The sequence below is a fragment of the Camellia sinensis genome, chromosome 4 (assembly GCF_055761805.1).
Source record: "Camellia sinensis isolate YWXY chromosome 4, ASM5576180v1, whole genome shotgun sequence".
Lineage (NCBI taxonomy): Eukaryota > Viridiplantae > Streptophyta > Magnoliopsida > Ericales > Theaceae > Camellia > Camellia sinensis.
Genome location: NC_138964.1, coordinates 91,610,746 through 91,628,976, shown reverse-complemented (window position 1 = coordinate 91,628,976; position 18,231 = coordinate 91,610,746). Strand labels below are relative to the sequence as shown.

The window sequence follows — 18,231 nt, the reverse complement described above, 5'->3', positions numbered from 1 at the left end:
TCTGCCTGTGTTGATGGCTGGGTCTGCCTATCTTGTTCTTTTCAGTTCGGTGTGTCTCGTGGCTTGAAGCTGGACCTGCCTGTGTTGATGGCTGCTATGAGCGCCTCATGTGTGAAGTCTGATTTTCTATTATGTTTGTTTACATTAGAATCTGTTTGGTATTTTGCCTACCCGTGTGGGATGTACACGGGTGTACATGACATATGGATTTCATCTGGCTTTTTGCTGCCTGTGATCGAGTGTGTTCATGCTCCTCATTTTTCATGCGGCACATGAACACATTTTGGCTATTTTTATTATGTATGGTTTATTTAGGTTTTTTTTTTTTTGGGTAAGTAAGTCATAAATAAAAAAACAAAATCTTACACAACATACAAGGGGCATGCCCTAGGCCCTACCAAAATTATACAAGAACCAGAAAGAAAAAATTGGATAGCAACACTGCAGACCCGTCCAAAAAGGGCCCACAACGACCAAAACAAACAACTGCTAGAACAACAAGAGCTCAAAGATACCTACGAGCTATGTGCAGAAGGAACAGAAAAACATCCTAAGCAAAATGGATTAAACAAGGAGGATGTTCATGGGCCCCATAGGCCTAATATGTGGGCCATGAACATTCCTATCAACAAAAGGACCTAATTGAAATAACATCCCTTGCACATCCCGCAAGGATAGGCTCAAAAAACGATATTAGCAGTTAGGTTTATTTAGGTTAGGACGTATTTCATTTATTTTGTCCAGATAGTTCTGTTTTATTTCGTCAGTTTTTCTGGGTAATTCTGGAATGGCTTAGTTTTTGTTTTTTCTTTCTCTGGTTTCCTGTATAGTGCTTTGGTTAGGGCCTGGGGTATGCCCCTTGTCGTGGTGTAAGTTTTTTGTCTTTTATTTTATGACTTATCCACCCAAAAAAGAGAAACATTTTGCTGGAGAGCTAGAGGAGAAAGTTGTAGAAAAGAAAGAGAAATAGGAAGAAATTCCAAAGGAATTCAAATTCATCCTTTTGGACTTGAGAATTGGACACTTAGGTGATTTAGAAAACCTTAAATAAGGTGCTGAATTTAATTTGGTCACTTAAGCTAAAGAAACTATTGGAGGCCTAAGCTACTTATTTCCTAGAACAAAATAGAGAAGGACAGACAAAATTAGAGATAAACGTTCTTCTTGAGAGCTAGAAGAGAAAAGTTAGAGCAAAGAAAGAGAAAGAGAAAGAAAATCGAAGGAAATACAAATTCATCCATTCGGACTTGAGAATTTAGTACTTTTTGTGATTTAGAAGGCCTTAAGTGTGGTGCTTAAGTTAAACTGATATCATTATGCTAAAATTACTCAGAAAATTCTCTTTGTTCGAGGCGAAGCAAGGTTAGTTTGAGTTAAACTTGGCCAATTAAGCTAATGAAACAATTGGGGGCCTATGCTAATTAGTTAGTAGAACAAAATAGAAAATGATGGAGAACGACGGAGAAAGTTAGAGAGAAACATTCTTTTTGAGAGCTAGAAGACTAAGTTAGAGAAAAGAAAGAGAATTAGGAAGAGAATCCAAGGGAATGCAACTTCACCCTTTCGGACTTGCGAGTTGAACACATAGGTGATTTAGAAAACCTTAAATGAGATGCTTAAGTTATATTAATATCGCTAAGGTACAATTGCTCAAAAAATTCTCTTTCTTAGAGGCTAAGCAAGGTTGGTTTTGAGAGAAACTTGGCCACTTAAGCTAATGAAACAATCGGTGGCCCATGCTACTTAGTTAGTAGAACAAAATAGAAAATGATGGAGAACGACGGAGAAGGTTCGAGAGAAACATTCTTTCCGAGAGCCAGAAGAGAAAGTTAGAGAAAAGAAAGAGAAGTATGTCTATTTGCTATATGATTTCGGGTTTGGGCTGATGCCGAGTGGGGTCCGCGTCTGCTATCTCTATCACTGTGGCTGTATGTCTACTTTGGTGTTGGGCCCACGGTTTTAATGGGCCACAATGTTTTGGGTTTATTTCTGGTTAAAAAAGTGGGCTGTTTTTGAGGGACCCATTTGTTTTTTGGCCTAGTTTTTTAGTGGTAGTTTTTGTTCATTCACGGACAGTGTTTTAATTAGTTTTTTTTTTGTTGCTATTTTGCCCATACATCTTCCCCAAGTTTCCTTCTATTATCTTTGATGATAGGGGTTGTTTGGGGATAAAAATGATATATGGGCAATTTTGAGTTTTTATTTTCTGTTTTAGTTACCCCTTCTTTGGGGCACGAGATCATGTTGTCTTACCTAGGGTATGCCCCTTTTAAATGTGTAATTTTTTGTCTTTAATTTATAACTTGCCCACCCTAAAAAAAGGAAAACAAAAGAAAGAGAAGTAGGAAGAAAATCAAAAGAAATTCAAATTCATCCTTTTGGAATTGAGAATTGAACACTTAGGTGATTTAGAAAACCTTAAATGAGATGCTTAAGTCAAATTAATATCGTTAAGCTACAGTTGCTCTGACAATTCCCTTTCTTAGTGGCTAAGCAAGGTTAGTTTGAGTTAAACTAGGCCACTTAAGCTAACCAGATCGTAGAACAAAACAGAGAAGGATGGAGAACGACAGAGAAAGAGAGAAACATTTTGCTTGAGAGCTAGAGGAGAAAGTTGTAGAAAAGAAAGAGAAATAGGAATAAAATCTAAAGGAATTCAAATTCATCCTTTTGGACTTGTGAATTGAACGATTAGGTGATTTAGAACACCTTAAATACGGTGTTGAATTAAACTTGGCCACTTAAGAACAAGTATGGTTAAGTTAGAGAGAAAGGCTCTTCTTGAGAGGTGGAAGAGAAAGTTAGAGAAATGAAAGAGAAAGATGAAGAAAAACAAAGGGAATTCAAATTCATCATTTTGGAGTTGAGAATTGAACACTTAGGCGATTTTGAAAACCTTAAATGAGGTGCATAAGTTAAACTCTTATTATGGTTAAGCTAAAATTACTCAGAAAATTATCGTTCTTAGAGGACCAAGCAAGGTTTGTTTGAGTTAAACTTTGGCCACTCAAGCTAATGAAACAATTGCTGGCCTAAGCTAATTAGTTCGTAGAACAAAATAGAGAAGGATGGAGAACAGTGGAGAAAGTTAGAGAGAAAGATTTTGCTCCAGAGCTAGAAGAGAAAGTTGCAGGAAAGAAAGAGAAATAGGAAGAAAATCAAAGGAAATTCAAATTCATCCTTTTGGACTTGTGAATTGAACACTTAGGTGAATTAGAAAATCTTAAATGGGGTGCTTAGGTAAAACTCATATCGTTAAGCGAGGTTAGTTTGAGTTATACTTGGCCAATTATGCTAACGAAACAATTGGTGGCTTAAGCTAAGAAGGATGGAGAACGACGAAGGAAGTTAGAGAGAAACGTTCTTCTTGAGTGCTAGAAGAGAAAGTTAGAGAAAAGAAAGAGAAATGGGATGAAAATCAAAGGAAATACAAATTCATCCTTTTGAACTTGAGAATTGAACACTTATGTGATTTAGAAGGCCATAAATGAGGTGCTTTTAAGTTAAACTCGTATCGTTAAGCTAAAATTACTCAGAAAGTTCTCTTTCTTAGAGGCTAGGCAAAGTTAGTTTGGGTTAAACTTCCGCACTTTTTTGGGTGAATAAAACTTCCCCACATAAGTTGATGAAACAATTGGTGGTCGGAGCTAATTTTTTTGTAGAACAAAATAGAGGAGAATGGAGAATGACGTAGTAAGTCAGAGAGAAACATTCTTCTTGAGAGCAAGAAGAGAAAGTTTGAGAAAGAGAAAGAGTAATATAGGAAGAAAATCAAAGGGAATTCAAATTCATCTTTTTGGACTTTAGAATTGAACACTTAGGTGATTTAGAAAACCTTAAATAAGGTGCTTAAGTTAAACTAATATCGTCAGGCTCCAATTACTCAGAAAATTCTTTTTCTTGGAGGCTAAGCAAGGTTAGTGTGAGTTGAACATGGCCAGTTAAGCTAATGCAACAATTGGTGGCCTAACCTAATTAGTCGGTAGAACAAAATAGAGAAGGACAGAGAAAGTTAGAGAAAAAAAGAGAAAGATGAAGAAAATCAAAGAGAATTAAGATTCAGCCTTCTGGACTTGAGAATCGAACACTTAGATGATTTAGAAAACCTTAAATGAGGTGCTTACGTAAACTCATATCGTTAAGCTAAACTTACTCAGAAAATTCTCTTTCTTAGGGGCTAAGCAAGGTTAGTTTGAGTTAAACTTTGCCAATTAAACTGATGAAACTATTGGTGGCATAAGCTAATTAGTTAGTAGAACAAAATAGAGAAAGACGGAGATTGACGGAGAAAGTTAGAGAGAAACATTCTTCTTCAGAGCAAGAAGAGAAAGTTAGAGAAAAGAAAGAGAAATAGAAAGAAAATCAAAGGGAATTCAAATTCATCCATTTGGACTGGAGAATTGAACACTTGGGGGATTTAGAAAACCTTAAATAAGGTGCTTAAGTTAAACTAATATCGTTAAGCATCAATTACTGAGAAAATTCTCTTCATTAGAGGCTCTAAGAAAGAGAACTTCCTAGCCTCTAAGAAAGAGAACTTCCTGAAAGCTCCCACATCTCTCATGGGTTAGAGAGAGAAGCTCCCACATCTCTCTAGAAACTCCTTGTTTCTAGGGTTTTCAATATCTCATTGAGTGATGATCGGAGTTAATGCTCTAACCAAATCTGAGGGCTCCCTTAGTGCACGTGTAAGTAATACTGAAATGGAAGTTTTAGGGTTGGTCAAACCTATTGAGGCTTTAGGTTTTGTGAAAAATTCGTTTGAAGTGTTGTCTTTAGAAAACATGGATCCATTGGAGGGTAGTCCTAAGGATCGCGATCTTGAGTCTGATCAAACCCTTGAAGCCTCGCGTAAAGGGGGAACCATGAGGCAAGCGGATCTGAGGTTGGGATCTATGGTTACAGCGGAAAAATTTCAAGAAGTTGCAGATCGTCTAGCGAGGCTTAAGGCTCCTATGACGTCCAACGAGGGGAGGATCGCCTTCACTCCGGACCCCCCAAACCTTAGGTGGTCAGAATCTGTAGAGGAAGGAAACCTAGTGCTTCAAAATCTTCCTGATAGTCTCGTTGTTACACGTAACAGAGTTGATGCTAGGTCTCGTGGTGCTAGTGACAATCTAGCATCGGATCCTGCGCTTGGGATAGAAAAGGGTACAATAGCCGATGAGTCCAACAAAGAAGAGCATCCGATTGGGAACTCGGGAAATCCAGAGGTTGATAGCGACTATGAGGAATTTCTGAATCAAAGAGGGGGGTTTCCACAAGGTCGTGGTGGGGGAGGGGGACGTGGTCATGGGGGGGGGGCAGAGGACAAAAAACTTGGGCCGAGGTCGCTGCACCATCTGCTAGATCTTCCATCCCTCTCAGGTATGTACCTCCCACTCGTAACGAGGGGTATGTTAGTGTTGAACTACCACCTAGACATTACTCCCTTGGAAAATGGGACTCATGCCTAGTGGGCTATTTTCTGGATAAGAGCGTTTCCTACAATTACATGAGGTAGTATGTGGAAAAGCAAGGGTCTGAAGGAGATTTTAGCAAATGGGGAAGGTTTCTGGTTTTTCATCTTTGACGATCCAGACTGCTGTAAAATGGTTCTTGAGGGTGGGCCATGGTATGTTGGGGGGTTTAACCTAATCCTAAAACAGTGGACTAGGATGATGAAACTAACAAAGGAGAAAGCTACCAAAGTCCCTGTTTGGGTTAGACTTTTTAATGTGCCTATGGAATATTGGGATAGTGATGGACTTAGCCGCATAGCTAGTGCTGTGGGAGTTCCTTTGTTTATGGACAACCTCACTGAGAAATGTAGTAGAGTCTCTTTTGCCAGAGTGTGTGTTGAAATAGATGCATCATCTACACTACCAGCTATGTTTAATGTTAGCTGTGGAGGGGATACAATTGTAGTTAAAGTAGAATATCAGGGTCTTCCTGCAAAATGTGATCATTGTGTAGCTTTTGGGCATGATACAACCAGATGTGTTAAATCACAGGTTGAGAAGTTGGTCAACCTCCAAAAGGAAACTGAGGAGAATCCAGATCCTGGGTGGAGTACAGTTACAGCAAAAGGTAAGAGAAAGGTGGGGGATCCCGAAGGTGGAGAACATGGGGTGCAGAATGAAGAGGCAGAGGGACAATTGGGTGCAGATACTGAGACCACACCAGAAGGGGTGGAGGCCCATAATACCCTAGTCCTGGAAGAGAAATCACATAGGGAAGGCGCTTCCAGTGATAGTGAACCCAGTCCTGGTGGGGAGGCCAATTCCCCTAACACTACAGATTTGGAGAATCTCCAGAAGAACCTAGTGGCAATAACAAAACTTGCTCTTCCCCATGATACTGAATTGATCACTAAAGTGGAACGTCTAGCGGAAGCAACACAGGCAATGAAAAGCCCAACACAAAAGCAAATCCAGCAGAAATCGGCTGCTAAAGGTAACTCCTCTGGCAAGGGTAGCAAAAGCCAGAGGAAAAAGCAAAGGTAAAATCTGTTTTGAGTGGTTGTGGGTTACTACTTTTTGTTGATTATCTTATGACTTTTAAAATTGCATCATGGAATGTTAGAGGTTTCAATGATGCCTCTAGACATAAGGAAGTGAAAAAATTTTTGTTACATGAAGATATAAAAGTCTTAGGCATTTTGGAGACCAAAATAAAAGCTGCAAACGAAAAGGCACTCCTTTCCTCTTGTTTTCTAAATTGGTCCTTTTTGACTAACTCACAACCAACTAAAACTGGGCGTATTTGTGTGTGCTGGGATCCTGCTTTTTGTCAAGTTCACTTGATTGAATCTTCCACCCAGTTTATTTTGTGTGAAATTCTTGTTTTGGGTGATAACTCTATTTTTAAAGCTTGCTTTGTATATGCTGAAAATAAGCATGCTGTTAGGAAAGAGTTTTTTGGTGACATGGTTAAAATTTCCCAGTCTCAGTCCAATGTACCCCTGGTCTTCCTGGGGGATTTTAATGCAATCAGGTACCAATATGAGAAATTTGGGGGTACATCTGTGTGGTCTCCTGAAAAGGAGGAGTTCAACTCTTGTATTATCCACTCTGGTTTGGATGAACTCTCATATAGTGGCTGCCAATTCACTTGGGCCAATAAAAGGGATAGTGGTCAGTACATTGCAACAAAAATTGATAGGGTTCTAGTCAATGAGGTTTGGTTTGACCTGTACCCTAATTCTTGTGCAACTTTCCTTACTTCCTCTATCTCTGATCATTCTCCTGCTGTGGTTACTGTGTCTGAAGCCATTACTTCCTTTAAGAAACCTTTTAAATTTTTTGACTTTTGGTCAAATCATGAGGACTTCCTCCCTGCTGTTTCAAAAGTGTGGAATCAATATATTCTGGGAGTTCCTATGTTCAGAGTTTGTCAAAAACTCAGACAACTGAAACCTGTTTTTAAGGCCATGAATAAAAAGGAATTCAGTGACATTTCTACCAGAGTGTTGGCCACTAAATCTGAGTTGGATTCTGTACAATGGAAGTTGGATAAGGACCCTGGTAAGCTTGCGTTTCAGAGACTTGAGAGAACTCTCTACAAACAGTATGTTGATCTGACTATGGTTGAAGAGAGTTTGGCTCATCAAAAGTCTAGGGTTCAGTGGCTGAAGTTGGGGGACTGTAATAGCAAGTTCTTTTTTAAGACTATTAAGGGTAATATCAATAGGGGTAAAATTCTTAATATTGAGTTAAAGGATGGGAGTATATCTAACAAGCCTGAAGAGATTCAAAATGCTTTCACAAATTTTTACTCTGACTTGTTTGGTACCCCTATTGCTGGCCATTATGATGGGACTGAAAGAATAAATGCCCTTGTTCAATCTAGGATCTCCAATGATCAATCTGCTCTCCTTGCTAGACCAGTGACTGATCTGGAGATTAAGGATGTTTTTTGGTCTCTTAAACCTAACAAGGCCCCTGGCCCTGACGGTTACCCTGCGGGCTTTTTCAAAAAATCTTGGGGTATTGTTGGTAGAGAGGTTACCCAAGCCATTAGAACTTTTTTTGAGTCTGGGAAGCTTCTCTCCGAAGTCAATAGTACAATCATAGCTCTCATCCCTAAAGTTCCTAACCCTGCAAAAGTGGGAGACTTGAGACCCATCTCTTGTTGTAATACGATATACAAATGTATAGCTAAAATTATTGCAAATAGGATTAGAGAGGTCTTACCTGACCTCATTGATCCTGTGCAATCAGCCTTTGTGCAGGGCAGGAGAATTTCTGATAATATCTTCTTGTCTCAAGAAATTTTGAGGGGTTACCACAAGAATTCCACTACCCCTAAGTGTGCGATGAAAGTGGATATCATGAAAGCTTACGATAGTGTGAGATGAGAGTTTATCATTGATATCCTCAAAGCCATGGCTTTTCCGCCCATTATGATATCCTGGATCAAGGCTTGTATGACAAGTCCTTCTTTCTCTGTTTGCATTAATGGGAGCTTGCATGGTTATTTTAAGGGTGCTAGAGGTCTTAGACAGGGAGATCCTATGTCTCCTTATCTCTTCGTTCTGGCTATGGAAATCCTTGCTAGAATTTTTGCTGAAAAGTCCAATCATCCTCAATTCAAGTTTCATTGGAGGTGTGAGAAATCTAAGATTGTCAATCTCTGCTTTGCTGACGATCTTATGATCTTTAGTCGTGGGGATGTTCCTACTGTCAGTTTAATCATGCAAGGTCTGGAGGAGTTCTCTTCTCTTTCAGGCCTTACCCCTAGCTTCAGCAAAAGCAACATTTATTTCTCTGGTTGTAATGGGGGTTTGAGAGAAGATATCCTCAAAATTGTTCAGTTTACTGAGGGTACTCTTCCTGTTAAATACCTTGGTGTCCCACTGATTACAACCAAGCTTAGGGCTTCGGATTGTCAAATTCTCATTGATAGGATCACAAATCGTATTAAGAGCTGGACAAATAAAGCTCTTTCTTATGCTGGAAGAGCTCAACTTATCCAGACCATTCTCTTTTCTATGCAGGTTTACTGGTCCTCTCTTTTCATCCTCCCCAAGAGGGTTATTAGAGAGATTGAGGGTATCCTTAGAGCTTTTTTCTGGTCGGGCACAGATCTTAAGAAACATAGTGCCAAAATTGCTTGGGATAAGATTTGTGTGCCTAAAAATGAAGGTGGTCTTGGTTTTAAATCTTTAGAGGTTTGGAACAAGGCTGCTATAACCAAGCATATTTGGTTCCTCTTCTCTGGAGGGGAGATGTCTATGTGGTGCCAGTGGGTTAAATCGTATTTACTAAAGGGCAGAAGTTTCTGGAAAGTAAAGGTTCCCCACAACTCTTCTTGGGTTTGGAGGAAGATCCTTGCTCTTAGAGATAAAATTTCTCCCCTTATTATCCACAAAATAGGTAGGGGTGACTCTACCTTTTTATGGTACGATAATTGGCATCCTCTTGGTCCTTTATGGAAAAAATTTGGGGACAGAATCTTGTATGACTCTAATCTTAACAGTGAGACTAAGGTCAATCAGATAATGGATGGGGACTCTTGGAAGTGGCATGTCCCCCAACTCTTGGGAAATAAGGGAGCTGATCTCTTCAACCCCCACTAGCTGCAGACCTAACCCTCTATTGGATGATCAACCTACTTGGTCTCTTTCTGATGGGAAATTTACTATTAATGGTGTTTGGAATCATTGGAGGCTTAAGCTTGATAAAGTTGTTTGGCATAAACTAATCTGGGGGGCTTACCATATCCCTAGGGCTAGTTTTGTTGTTTGGATGGCTGTCCAGGAGAGGCTTAATACTGGTGACAGGCTTCAGCTATTTGGCATCTCTCCTACACCAACCTGCCCATTTTGCCAACATGTTACTGAAACTCATTCTCACCTCTTTTTTGATTGTGTCTTCTCTACTAAAATCTGGACTGAAATTAAAGCTAAATGTAATGTGCAGTGGCCTGACTTTCAGTGGCCTGGCATTATTCCCTTTGCTACTAGAGAGACTAAGAGAAGATCATTAAGATCCATAATCATCAAATTGTCATTGTTGTGCTCTGGTTATATAATCTGGCTTGAAAGGAATAACAGAATTTTCAACAAAGAATTCAAGCCAGAAGAAGTGGTGGTTAAAATAATTGTCCAACTGATTCGGGGTAGATTGTTGTCTATCACAAATGTTCCTAGAAATACAGGTGACAACTGGTACATTGACCATTGGAATTTGCCTGCTACTGTCCTGAAGCCCCATGCTCTCGGCACTGGGAGGGCTGCTGAGTGATGTGAGTTCACTATATGAGGGTTGAGTGATTGTAAGCAAACAGAGTGTTCTTTCCTAACTGTTTTCTTCATGTGTAGTAATAAGAAGTGCTTGGATCAGTGAGGGTTGAGTGTTGTGAGTCCAATAATTTACAACAGGCAGAATTGTGGGTTGAGTGAAATAGCTTCTCACAAATGTTTTTATCTAATGTTTATATATATTGTAATCTTTATGTGCAGGCTATGGAGTAATGCTTTGCTGTGTGGGTTGAGTGATGAGAGTTTATATACTGTGTGCTAAATCCCAAATTTTACTGAGTGATGCGAGATTATTGTGGGTTTAGTGATGTGAGACATATATTGTGGTTATCTGTTTTTACTGGAATCCTTCAGGATCACTAATGGATTTGCTTACTCAATTCTGGCAGGAAGTTCTATATTGTCTAGTGGAGGTCTACATCTTGGTTTTGATTCTTGGGATATTCGGCTCGAAGCTGGCTGCTGAATGCGCCGCTGTTTGTTTCATCAGGGATATAAGCTGTTTTCATTTCTGTTTTAACAACTTTAGCTATTTTACCTATCCTAGCGGGGTGTGCTAGGAATTAAGTGGTCCATCTTTGACCTATTTTGTTTTTATTGCTTTACTGTTGGTTCTGGATTAGGTAGTCCACAGGTTATATTTCGTTTTGCTATTATGGGGCTGTTCATCCCTCGGCTTTGGGCTATTCTTTCGCAGGTTTTGTTTTGTTCACCAAACCTGTTTCTCGGTTTTGGTGCCAATGTTTAGTGATGATATGGGTTTGTTTTGGTCTCGGTTTTTAGCTGTCCTTCGCAGTGTTCATTATCCCTATCTCTCTTGATATGGCTGCTGAACAGTGTGTTTTTTTTGGATTTGGTTTCTCTTTGCGTTAGCTTTTTGGTTTTCTGGGTTACTGATCTTCCTGTATAGTTGTTGTAGGGCCTGGGGTATTCCCCTTGTAATCTTGTATATCCTTTGTCTTTAATTTATGTCTTATTCACCCAAAAAAAAGAGAACTTCCTGAGTAATTTTAGCTGAACGATATGGGTTTAACTTAAGCACCTCATTTATGGCCTTCTAAATCACATAAGTGTTCAATTCTCAAGTGCGAAAGGATGAATTTGTATTTCCTTTGACTTTCATCCTATTTCTCTTTCTTTTCTCTAACTTTCTCTTCTAGCACTCAAGAAGAACGTTTCTCTCTAACTTCCTTCTTCGTTCTCCATCCTTCTTGGCTTAAGCCACCAAGTGTTTCGTTAGCATAATTGGCCAAGTATAACTCAAACTAACCTTGCTTAGCCCCTAAGAAAGGGAATTTTCTCAGTAACTTTAGCTTAACGATATGAGTTTAACCTAAGCACCCCATTTAAGATTTTCTAATCCACCTAAGTGTTCAATTCACAAGTCCAAAAGAGTGAATTTGAATTTCCTTTGATTTTCTTCCTATTTCTGTTTCTTTTCTGCAACTTTCTCTTCTAGCTCTGGAGCAAAATCTTTCTCTCTAACTTTCTCCGCCGTTCTCCATCCTTCTCTATTTTGTTCTATGAACTAATTAGCTTAGGCCAGCAATTGTTTCATTAGCTTAAGTGGCCAAAGTTTAACTCAAACAAACCTTGCTTGGTCCTCTAAGAACGATAATTTTCTGAGTAATTTTAGCTTAACCATAATAAGAGTTTAACTTATGCACCTCATTTAAGGTTTTCAAAATCGCCTAAGTGTTCAATTCTCAACTCCAAAATGATGAATTTTTTTTTGGGTGGATAAGTCATAAAATAAAAGACAAAAAACTTACACCACGACAAGGGTGAATTTGAATTCCCTTTGTTTTTCTTCATCTTTCTCTTTCATTTCTCTAACTTTCTCTTCCACCTCTCAAGAAGAGCCTTTCTCTCTAACTTAACCATACTTGTTCTTAAGTGGCCAAGTTTAATTCAACACCTTATTTAAGGTGTTCTAAATCACCTAATCGTTCAATTCACAAGTCCAAACGGATGAATTTGAATTCCTTTAGATTTTATTCCTACTTCTCTTTCTTTTCTACAACTTTCTCCTCTAGCTCTCAAGCAAAATGTTTCTCTCTTTCTGTACCGTTCTCCATCCTTCTCTGTTTTGTTCTACGATCTGGAAGTGGCCAAGTTTAACTCAAACTAACCTTGCTTAGCCACTAAGAAAGGGAATTGTCAGAGCAACTGTAGCTTAACGATATTAATTTGACTTAAGCATCTCATTTAAGGTTTTCTAAATCACCTAAGTGTTCAATTCTCAAGTCTAAAAGGATGAATTTGAATTCCTTTGATTTTCTTCCTACTTCTCTTTCTTTTGTTTTCTTTTTTTTGGGGTGGGCAAGTCATAAATTAAAGACAAAAAATTACACATTTACAAGGGGCATACCCCAGGTAAGACAACATGATCTCGTGCCCCAAAGAAGGGGTAACTAAAACAGAAAATAAAAACTCAAAATTGCCCATATATCATTTTTATCCCCAAAGATAATAGAAGGAAACTTGGGGAAGATATATGGGCAAAATAGCACAAAAAAAAAAAAAAAAAACTAATTAAAACACTGTCCGCGATTGAACAAAAACTACCACAAAAAAACTAGGCCAAAAAACAAATGGGCCCCTCAAAAACAACCCACTTTTTTAACCAGAAATAAACCCAAAACATTGTGGCCCATTAAAACCGTGGGCCCAACACCAAAGTAGACATACAGCCACAGTGCTAGAGATAGCAGATGCGGAGCCCACCCCGCATCAGCCCAAACTCGAAATCATACAGCAAATAGACATACTTCTCTTTCTTTTCTCTAACTTTCTCTTCTGGCTCTTGGAAAGAATGTTTCTCTCGAACTTTCTCCATCATTTTCTATTTTGTTCTACTAACTAAGTAGCATAGGCCACCGATTGTTTCATTAGCTTAAGTGGCCAATTTTCTCTCAAAACCAACCTTGCTTAGCCTCTAAGAAAGAGAATTTTCGAAGCAATTGTACCTTAACGATATTAATATAACTTAAGCATCTCATTTAAGGTTTTCTAAATCACCTATGTGTTCAACTCGCAAGTCCGAAAGGGTGAAGTTGCATTCCCTTTGATTCTCTTCCTAATTCTCTTTCTTTTCTCTAACTTAGTCTTCTAGCTCTCAAAAAGAATGTTTCTCTCTAACTTTCTCCGTCGTTCTCCATCATTTTCTATTTTGTTCAACTAACTAATTAGCATAGCCCCCCCCCCCCCCAATTGTTTCATTAGCTTAATTGGTGGCCAAGTATAACTCAAACTAACCTTGCTTCGCCCCGAACAAAGAGAATTTTCTGAGTAATTTTAGCATAATGATATCAGTTTGACTTAAGCACCACACTTAAGGCCTTCTAAATCACAAAAGTACTCAATTCTCAAGTCCGAATCGATGAATTTGTATTCCTTTTGAAATTCTTCCTATTTCTCTTTCTTTTCTGCAACTGTCTCCTCTAGCTCTCCAGCAAAATGTTTCTCTCTTTCTCCGTCGTTCTCCATCCCTCTCTATTTTGTTTTACGAGTTAATTAGCTTACGCCACCAATTGTTTCGTTAGCTTAAGTGGCCAAAGTTTAACTCAAACTAACCTTGCTTAGCCTCTAAGAAAGACAATTTTCTGAGTAATTTTCCCTTAACGATATTAGTTTAACTTATGCACCTCATTTAAGCTTTTGAAAAATGCCCAATAGTTCAATTCTCAAGTCCAAGAGCGTGAATTTGAATTCCCTTTGTTTTTCTTCATCTTTCTCCTTCGTTTGTCTAACTTCCTCTTCTAGCTCTCAAGAAGAACATTTCTCTCTAACTTAGTCCGCTCTTCTCCATCCCCCCATATTCTGTTCTAGGAACTAATTAGCTAAGGCCAGCAATTGTTTCATTAGCTTAAGTGGCCAAATTAAACTTAAACTAACCTTGCTTAGCCTCTAATGATGAGAATTTTCTCAGTAATTGATGCTTAACGATATTAGTTTAACTTAAGCACCTTGTTTAAGGTTTTCTAAATCCCCCAAGTGTTCAATTCTCCAGTCCAAATAGATGAATTTGAATTCCCTTTGATTTTCTTTCTATTTCTCTTTCTTTTCTCTAACTTTCTCTTCTTGCTCTGAAGAAGAATGTTTCTCTCTAACTTTCTATGTCGATCTCCGTCCTTCTCTATTTTGTTCTACTAACTAATCAGCTTATGCCACCCATTGTTTCATTAGTTTAATTGACAAAGTATAACTCAAACTAACCTTGTTTAGCCCCTAAGAAAGACAATTTTCTAAGGTTAGCTTAACGATATGAGTTTACGTAAGCACCTCATTTAAGGTTTTCTAAATCATCTAAGTGTTCGATTCTCAAGTCAAAAACGCTGAATCTGAATGCTCTTTGATTTTCTTCATCTTTCTCTTTTTTTCTCTAACTTTCTTCGTCCTTCTCTATTTTGTTCTACGAACTAATTAGGTGTTAACTCACACTAACCTTGCTTAGCCTCCAAGAAAGAGAATTTTCTGAGTAATTGGAGCTTAACGACATTAGTTTAACTTAAGCACCTTATTTAAGGTTTTCTAAATCACCTAAGTGTTCAATTCTAAAGCCCAAAAAGATGAATTTGAATTCCCTTTGATTTTCTTCCCATTGCCCTTTCTCTTTCTCAAACTTTCTCTTCCTGCTTTCAAGAAAAATGTTTCTCTCTAACTTGCTACGTCATTCTCCATCCTCCTCTATTTTGTTCTACAAACAAATTAGCTCCGGCCACCAATTGTTTCATCAACTTAAGTGGGGAAGTTTAACCCAAACTAACCTTACCTAGCCTCTAAGAAAGAAAACTTCCTGAGTAATTTTAGCTGAACGATATGGGTTTAACTTAAGCACCTCATTTATGGCCTTCTAAATCACATAAGTGTTCAATTCTCAAGTCCGAAAGAATGAATTTGTATTTCCTTTGACTTTCATCCTATTTCTCTTTCTTTTCTCTAACTTTCTCTTCTAGCACTCTAGAAGAACGTTTCTCTCTAACTTCCTTCTTCGTTCTCCATCCTTCTTGGCTTAAGAAACCAAGTGTTTCGTTAGCATAATTGGCCAAGTATAACTCAAACTAACTGTGCTTAGCCCCTAAGAAAGGGAATTTTCTCAGTAACTTTAGCTTAACGATATGAGTTTAACCTAAGCACCCCATTTAAGATTTTCTAATCCACCTAAGTGTTCAATTCACAAGTCCAAAAGGGTGAATTTGAATTTCCTTTGATTTTCTTCCTATTTCTGTTTCTTTTCTGCAACTTTCTCTTCTAGCTCTGGAGCAAAATCTTTCTCTCTAACTTTCTCTGCCGTTCTCCATCCTTCACTATTTTGTTCTACGAACTAATTAGCTTAGGCCAGCAATTGTTTCATTAGCTTAAGTGGCCAAAGTTTAACTCAAACAAACCTTGCTTGGTCCTCTAAGAATGATAATTTTCTGAGTAATTTTAGCTTAACCATAATAAGAGTTTAACTTATGCACCTCATTTAAGGTTTTCAAAATCGCCTAAGTGTTCAATTCTCAACTCCAAAATGATGAATTTGAATTCCCTTTGTTTTTCTTCATCTTTCTCTTTCATTTCTCTAACTTTCTCTTCCACCTCTCAAGAAGAGCCTTTCTCTCTAACTTAACCATACTTGTTCTTAAGTGGCCAAGTTTAATTCAACACCTTATTTGAGGTGTTCTAAATCACCTAATCGTTCAATTCACAAATCCAAACGGATGAATTTGAATTCCTTTAGATTTTATTCCTACTTCTCTTTCTTTTCTACAACTTTCTCCTCTAGCTCTCAAGCAAAATGTTTCTCTCTTTCTCTGCCGTTCTCCATCCTTCTCTGTTTTGTTCTACGATCTGGAAGTGGCCAAGTTTAACTCAAACTAACCTTGCTTAGCCACTAAGAAAGGGAATTGTCAGAGCAACTGTAGCTTAACGATATTAATTTGACTTAAGCATCTCATTTAAGGTTTTCTAAATCACCTAAGTGTTCAATTCTCAAGTCTAAAAGGATGAATTTGAATTTCCTTTGATTTTCTTCCTACTTCTCTTTCTTTTGTTTTCTTTTTTTTGGGGTGGGCAAGTCATAAATTAAAGACAAAAAATTACACATTTACAAGGGGCATACCCCAGGTAAGACAACATGATCTCGTGCCCCAAAGAAGGAGTAACTAAAACAGAAAATAAAAACTCAAAATTGCCCATATATCATTTTTATCCCCAAACAACCCCTATCATCAAAGATAATAGAAGGAAACTTGGGGAAGATATATGGGCAAAATAGCAACAAAAAAAATTTTTAATTAAAACACTGTCCGCAAATGAACAAAACTACCACTAAAAAACTAGGCCAAAAAACAAATGGGCCCCTCAAAAACAACCCACTTTTTAAACCAGAAATAAACCCAAAACATTGTGGCCCATTAAAACCGTGGGCCCAACACCAAAGTAGACATACAGCCACAGTGCTAGAGATAGCAGACGCGGAGCCCACCCGGCATCAGCCCAAACTCGAAATCATACAGCAAATAGACATACTTCTCTTTCTTTTCTCTAACTTTCTCTTCTGGCTCTCGGAAAGAATGTTTCTCTCGAACTTTCATTAGCTTAAGTGGCCAATTTTCTCTCAAAACCAACCTTGCTTAGCCTCTAAGAAAGAGAATTTTTCGAACCAATTGTACCTTAATGATATTAATATAACTTAAGCATCTCATTTAAGGTTTTCTAAATCACCTATGTGTTCAACTCGCAAGTCCGAAAGGGTGAAGTTGCATTCCCTTTGATTCTCTTCCTAATTCTCTTTCTTTTCTCTATTTTTCTCCGTCGTTCTCCATCATTTTCTATTTTGTTCTACTAACTAATTAGCATAGGCCCCCCCAATTGTTTCATTAGCCTAATTGGCCAAGTTTAACTCAAACTAACCTTGCTTCGCCTCGAACAAAGAGAAGTTTCTGAGTAATTTTAGCATAATGATATCAGTTTAACTTAAGCACCACACTTAAGGCCTTCTAAATCACAAAAGTACTTAATTCTCAAGTCCGAATGGATGAATTTGTATTTCCTTCGATTTTCTTTCTCCTTCTCTTTCTTTGCTCTAACTTTCTCTTCTAGCTCTCAAGAAGAACGTTTCTCTCTAATTTTGTCCGTCCTTCTCTATTTTGTTCTACGAACTGAGTAGCTTAGGCCTCCAATAGTGTCTTTAGCTTAAGTGACCAAATTAAATTCAGCACCTTATTTAAGGTTTTCTAAATCACCTAAATGTTCAATTCTCAAGTCCAAAAGGATGAATTTGAATTCCTTTTGAATTTCTTCCTATTTCTCTTTCTTTTCTACAACTTTCTCCTCTAGCTCTCCAGCAAAATGTTTCTCTCTTTCTCCATCGTTCTCCATCCCTCTCTATTTTGTTTTACAAGTTAATTAGCTTACGCCACCAATTGTTTCATTAGCTTAAGTGGCCAAAGTTTAACTCACACTAACCTTGCTTAGCCTCCAAGAAAGACAATTTTCTGAGTAATTTTCCCTTAACGATATTAGTTTAACTTATGCACCTCATTTAAGCTTTTGAAAAACGCCCAAGTGTTCAATTCTCAAGTCCAAGAGCGTGAATTTGAATTCCCTTTTTTTTTCTTCATCTTTCTCCTTCGTTTGTCTAACTTCCTCTTCTAGCTCTCAAGAAGAACATTTCTCTCTAACTTAGTCCGCCCTTCTCCAACCCCCCATATTCTGTTCTAGGAACTAATTAGCTAAGGCCACCAATTGTTTCATTAGCTTAACTGGCCAAATTAAACTTAAACTAACCTTGCTTAGCCTCTAATGATGAGAATTTTCTCAGTAATTGATGCTTAACGATATTAGTTTAACTTAAGCACCTTGTTTAAGGTTTTCTAAATCCCCCAAGTGTTCAATTCTCCAGTCCAAATGGATGAATTTGAATTCCCTTTGATTTTCTTTCTATTTCTCTTTCTTTTCTCTAACTTTCTCTTCTTGCTCTGAAGAAGAATGTTTCTCTC

At 38.0% G+C, this 18,231-nt stretch overlaps 2 protein-coding genes across 2 annotated transcripts; both read left to right on the top strand.

The window, feature by feature from the left end:
- The first annotated feature begins 4,703 nt into the window (after positions 1-4,703).
- On the top strand, positions 4,704-8,338 carry LOC145823898 (uncharacterized). The gene is made up of 3 exons (XM_082923450.1): positions 4,704-5,367; positions 5,500-6,481; positions 6,565-8,338. The coding sequence occupies exons 1-3, from the start codon at positions 4,704-4,706 to the stop codon at positions 8,336-8,338; spliced, it is 3,420 nt and encodes a 1,139-aa protein (XP_082779576.1).
- Positions 8,339-9,728: 1,390 nt separating this feature from the next.
- Positions 9,729-10,226, top strand: LOC145823897 (uncharacterized). The gene has a single exon (XM_082923449.1). It carries the CDS (start codon positions 9,729-9,731, stop codon positions 10,224-10,226), a length of 498 nt encoding a protein of 165 aa, XP_082779575.1.
- Positions 10,227-18,231: the final 8,005 nt, after the last annotated feature.

Excerpts from the sequence above, each read along its gene's own strand:
- LOC145823897 (XM_082923449.1), top strand. The coding sequence starts at position 9,729 with ATGGCTGTCCAGGAGAGGCTTAATACTGGTGACAGGCTTCAGCTATTT.
- LOC145823898 (XM_082923450.1), top strand. The coding sequence starts at position 4,704 with ATGGAAGTTTTAGGGTTGGTCAAACCTATTGAGGCTTTAGGTTTTGTG. Across the intron at positions 5,368-5,499 it reads AGATCTTCCATCCCTCTCAG|GTAGTATGTGGAAAAGCAAG; the intron begins GTATGTACCTCC and ends CAATTACATGAG. Across the intron at positions 6,482-6,564 it reads AGCCAGAGGAAAAAGCAAAG|AGGTTTCAATGATGCCTCTA; the intron begins GTAAAATCTGTT and ends ATGGAATGTTAG.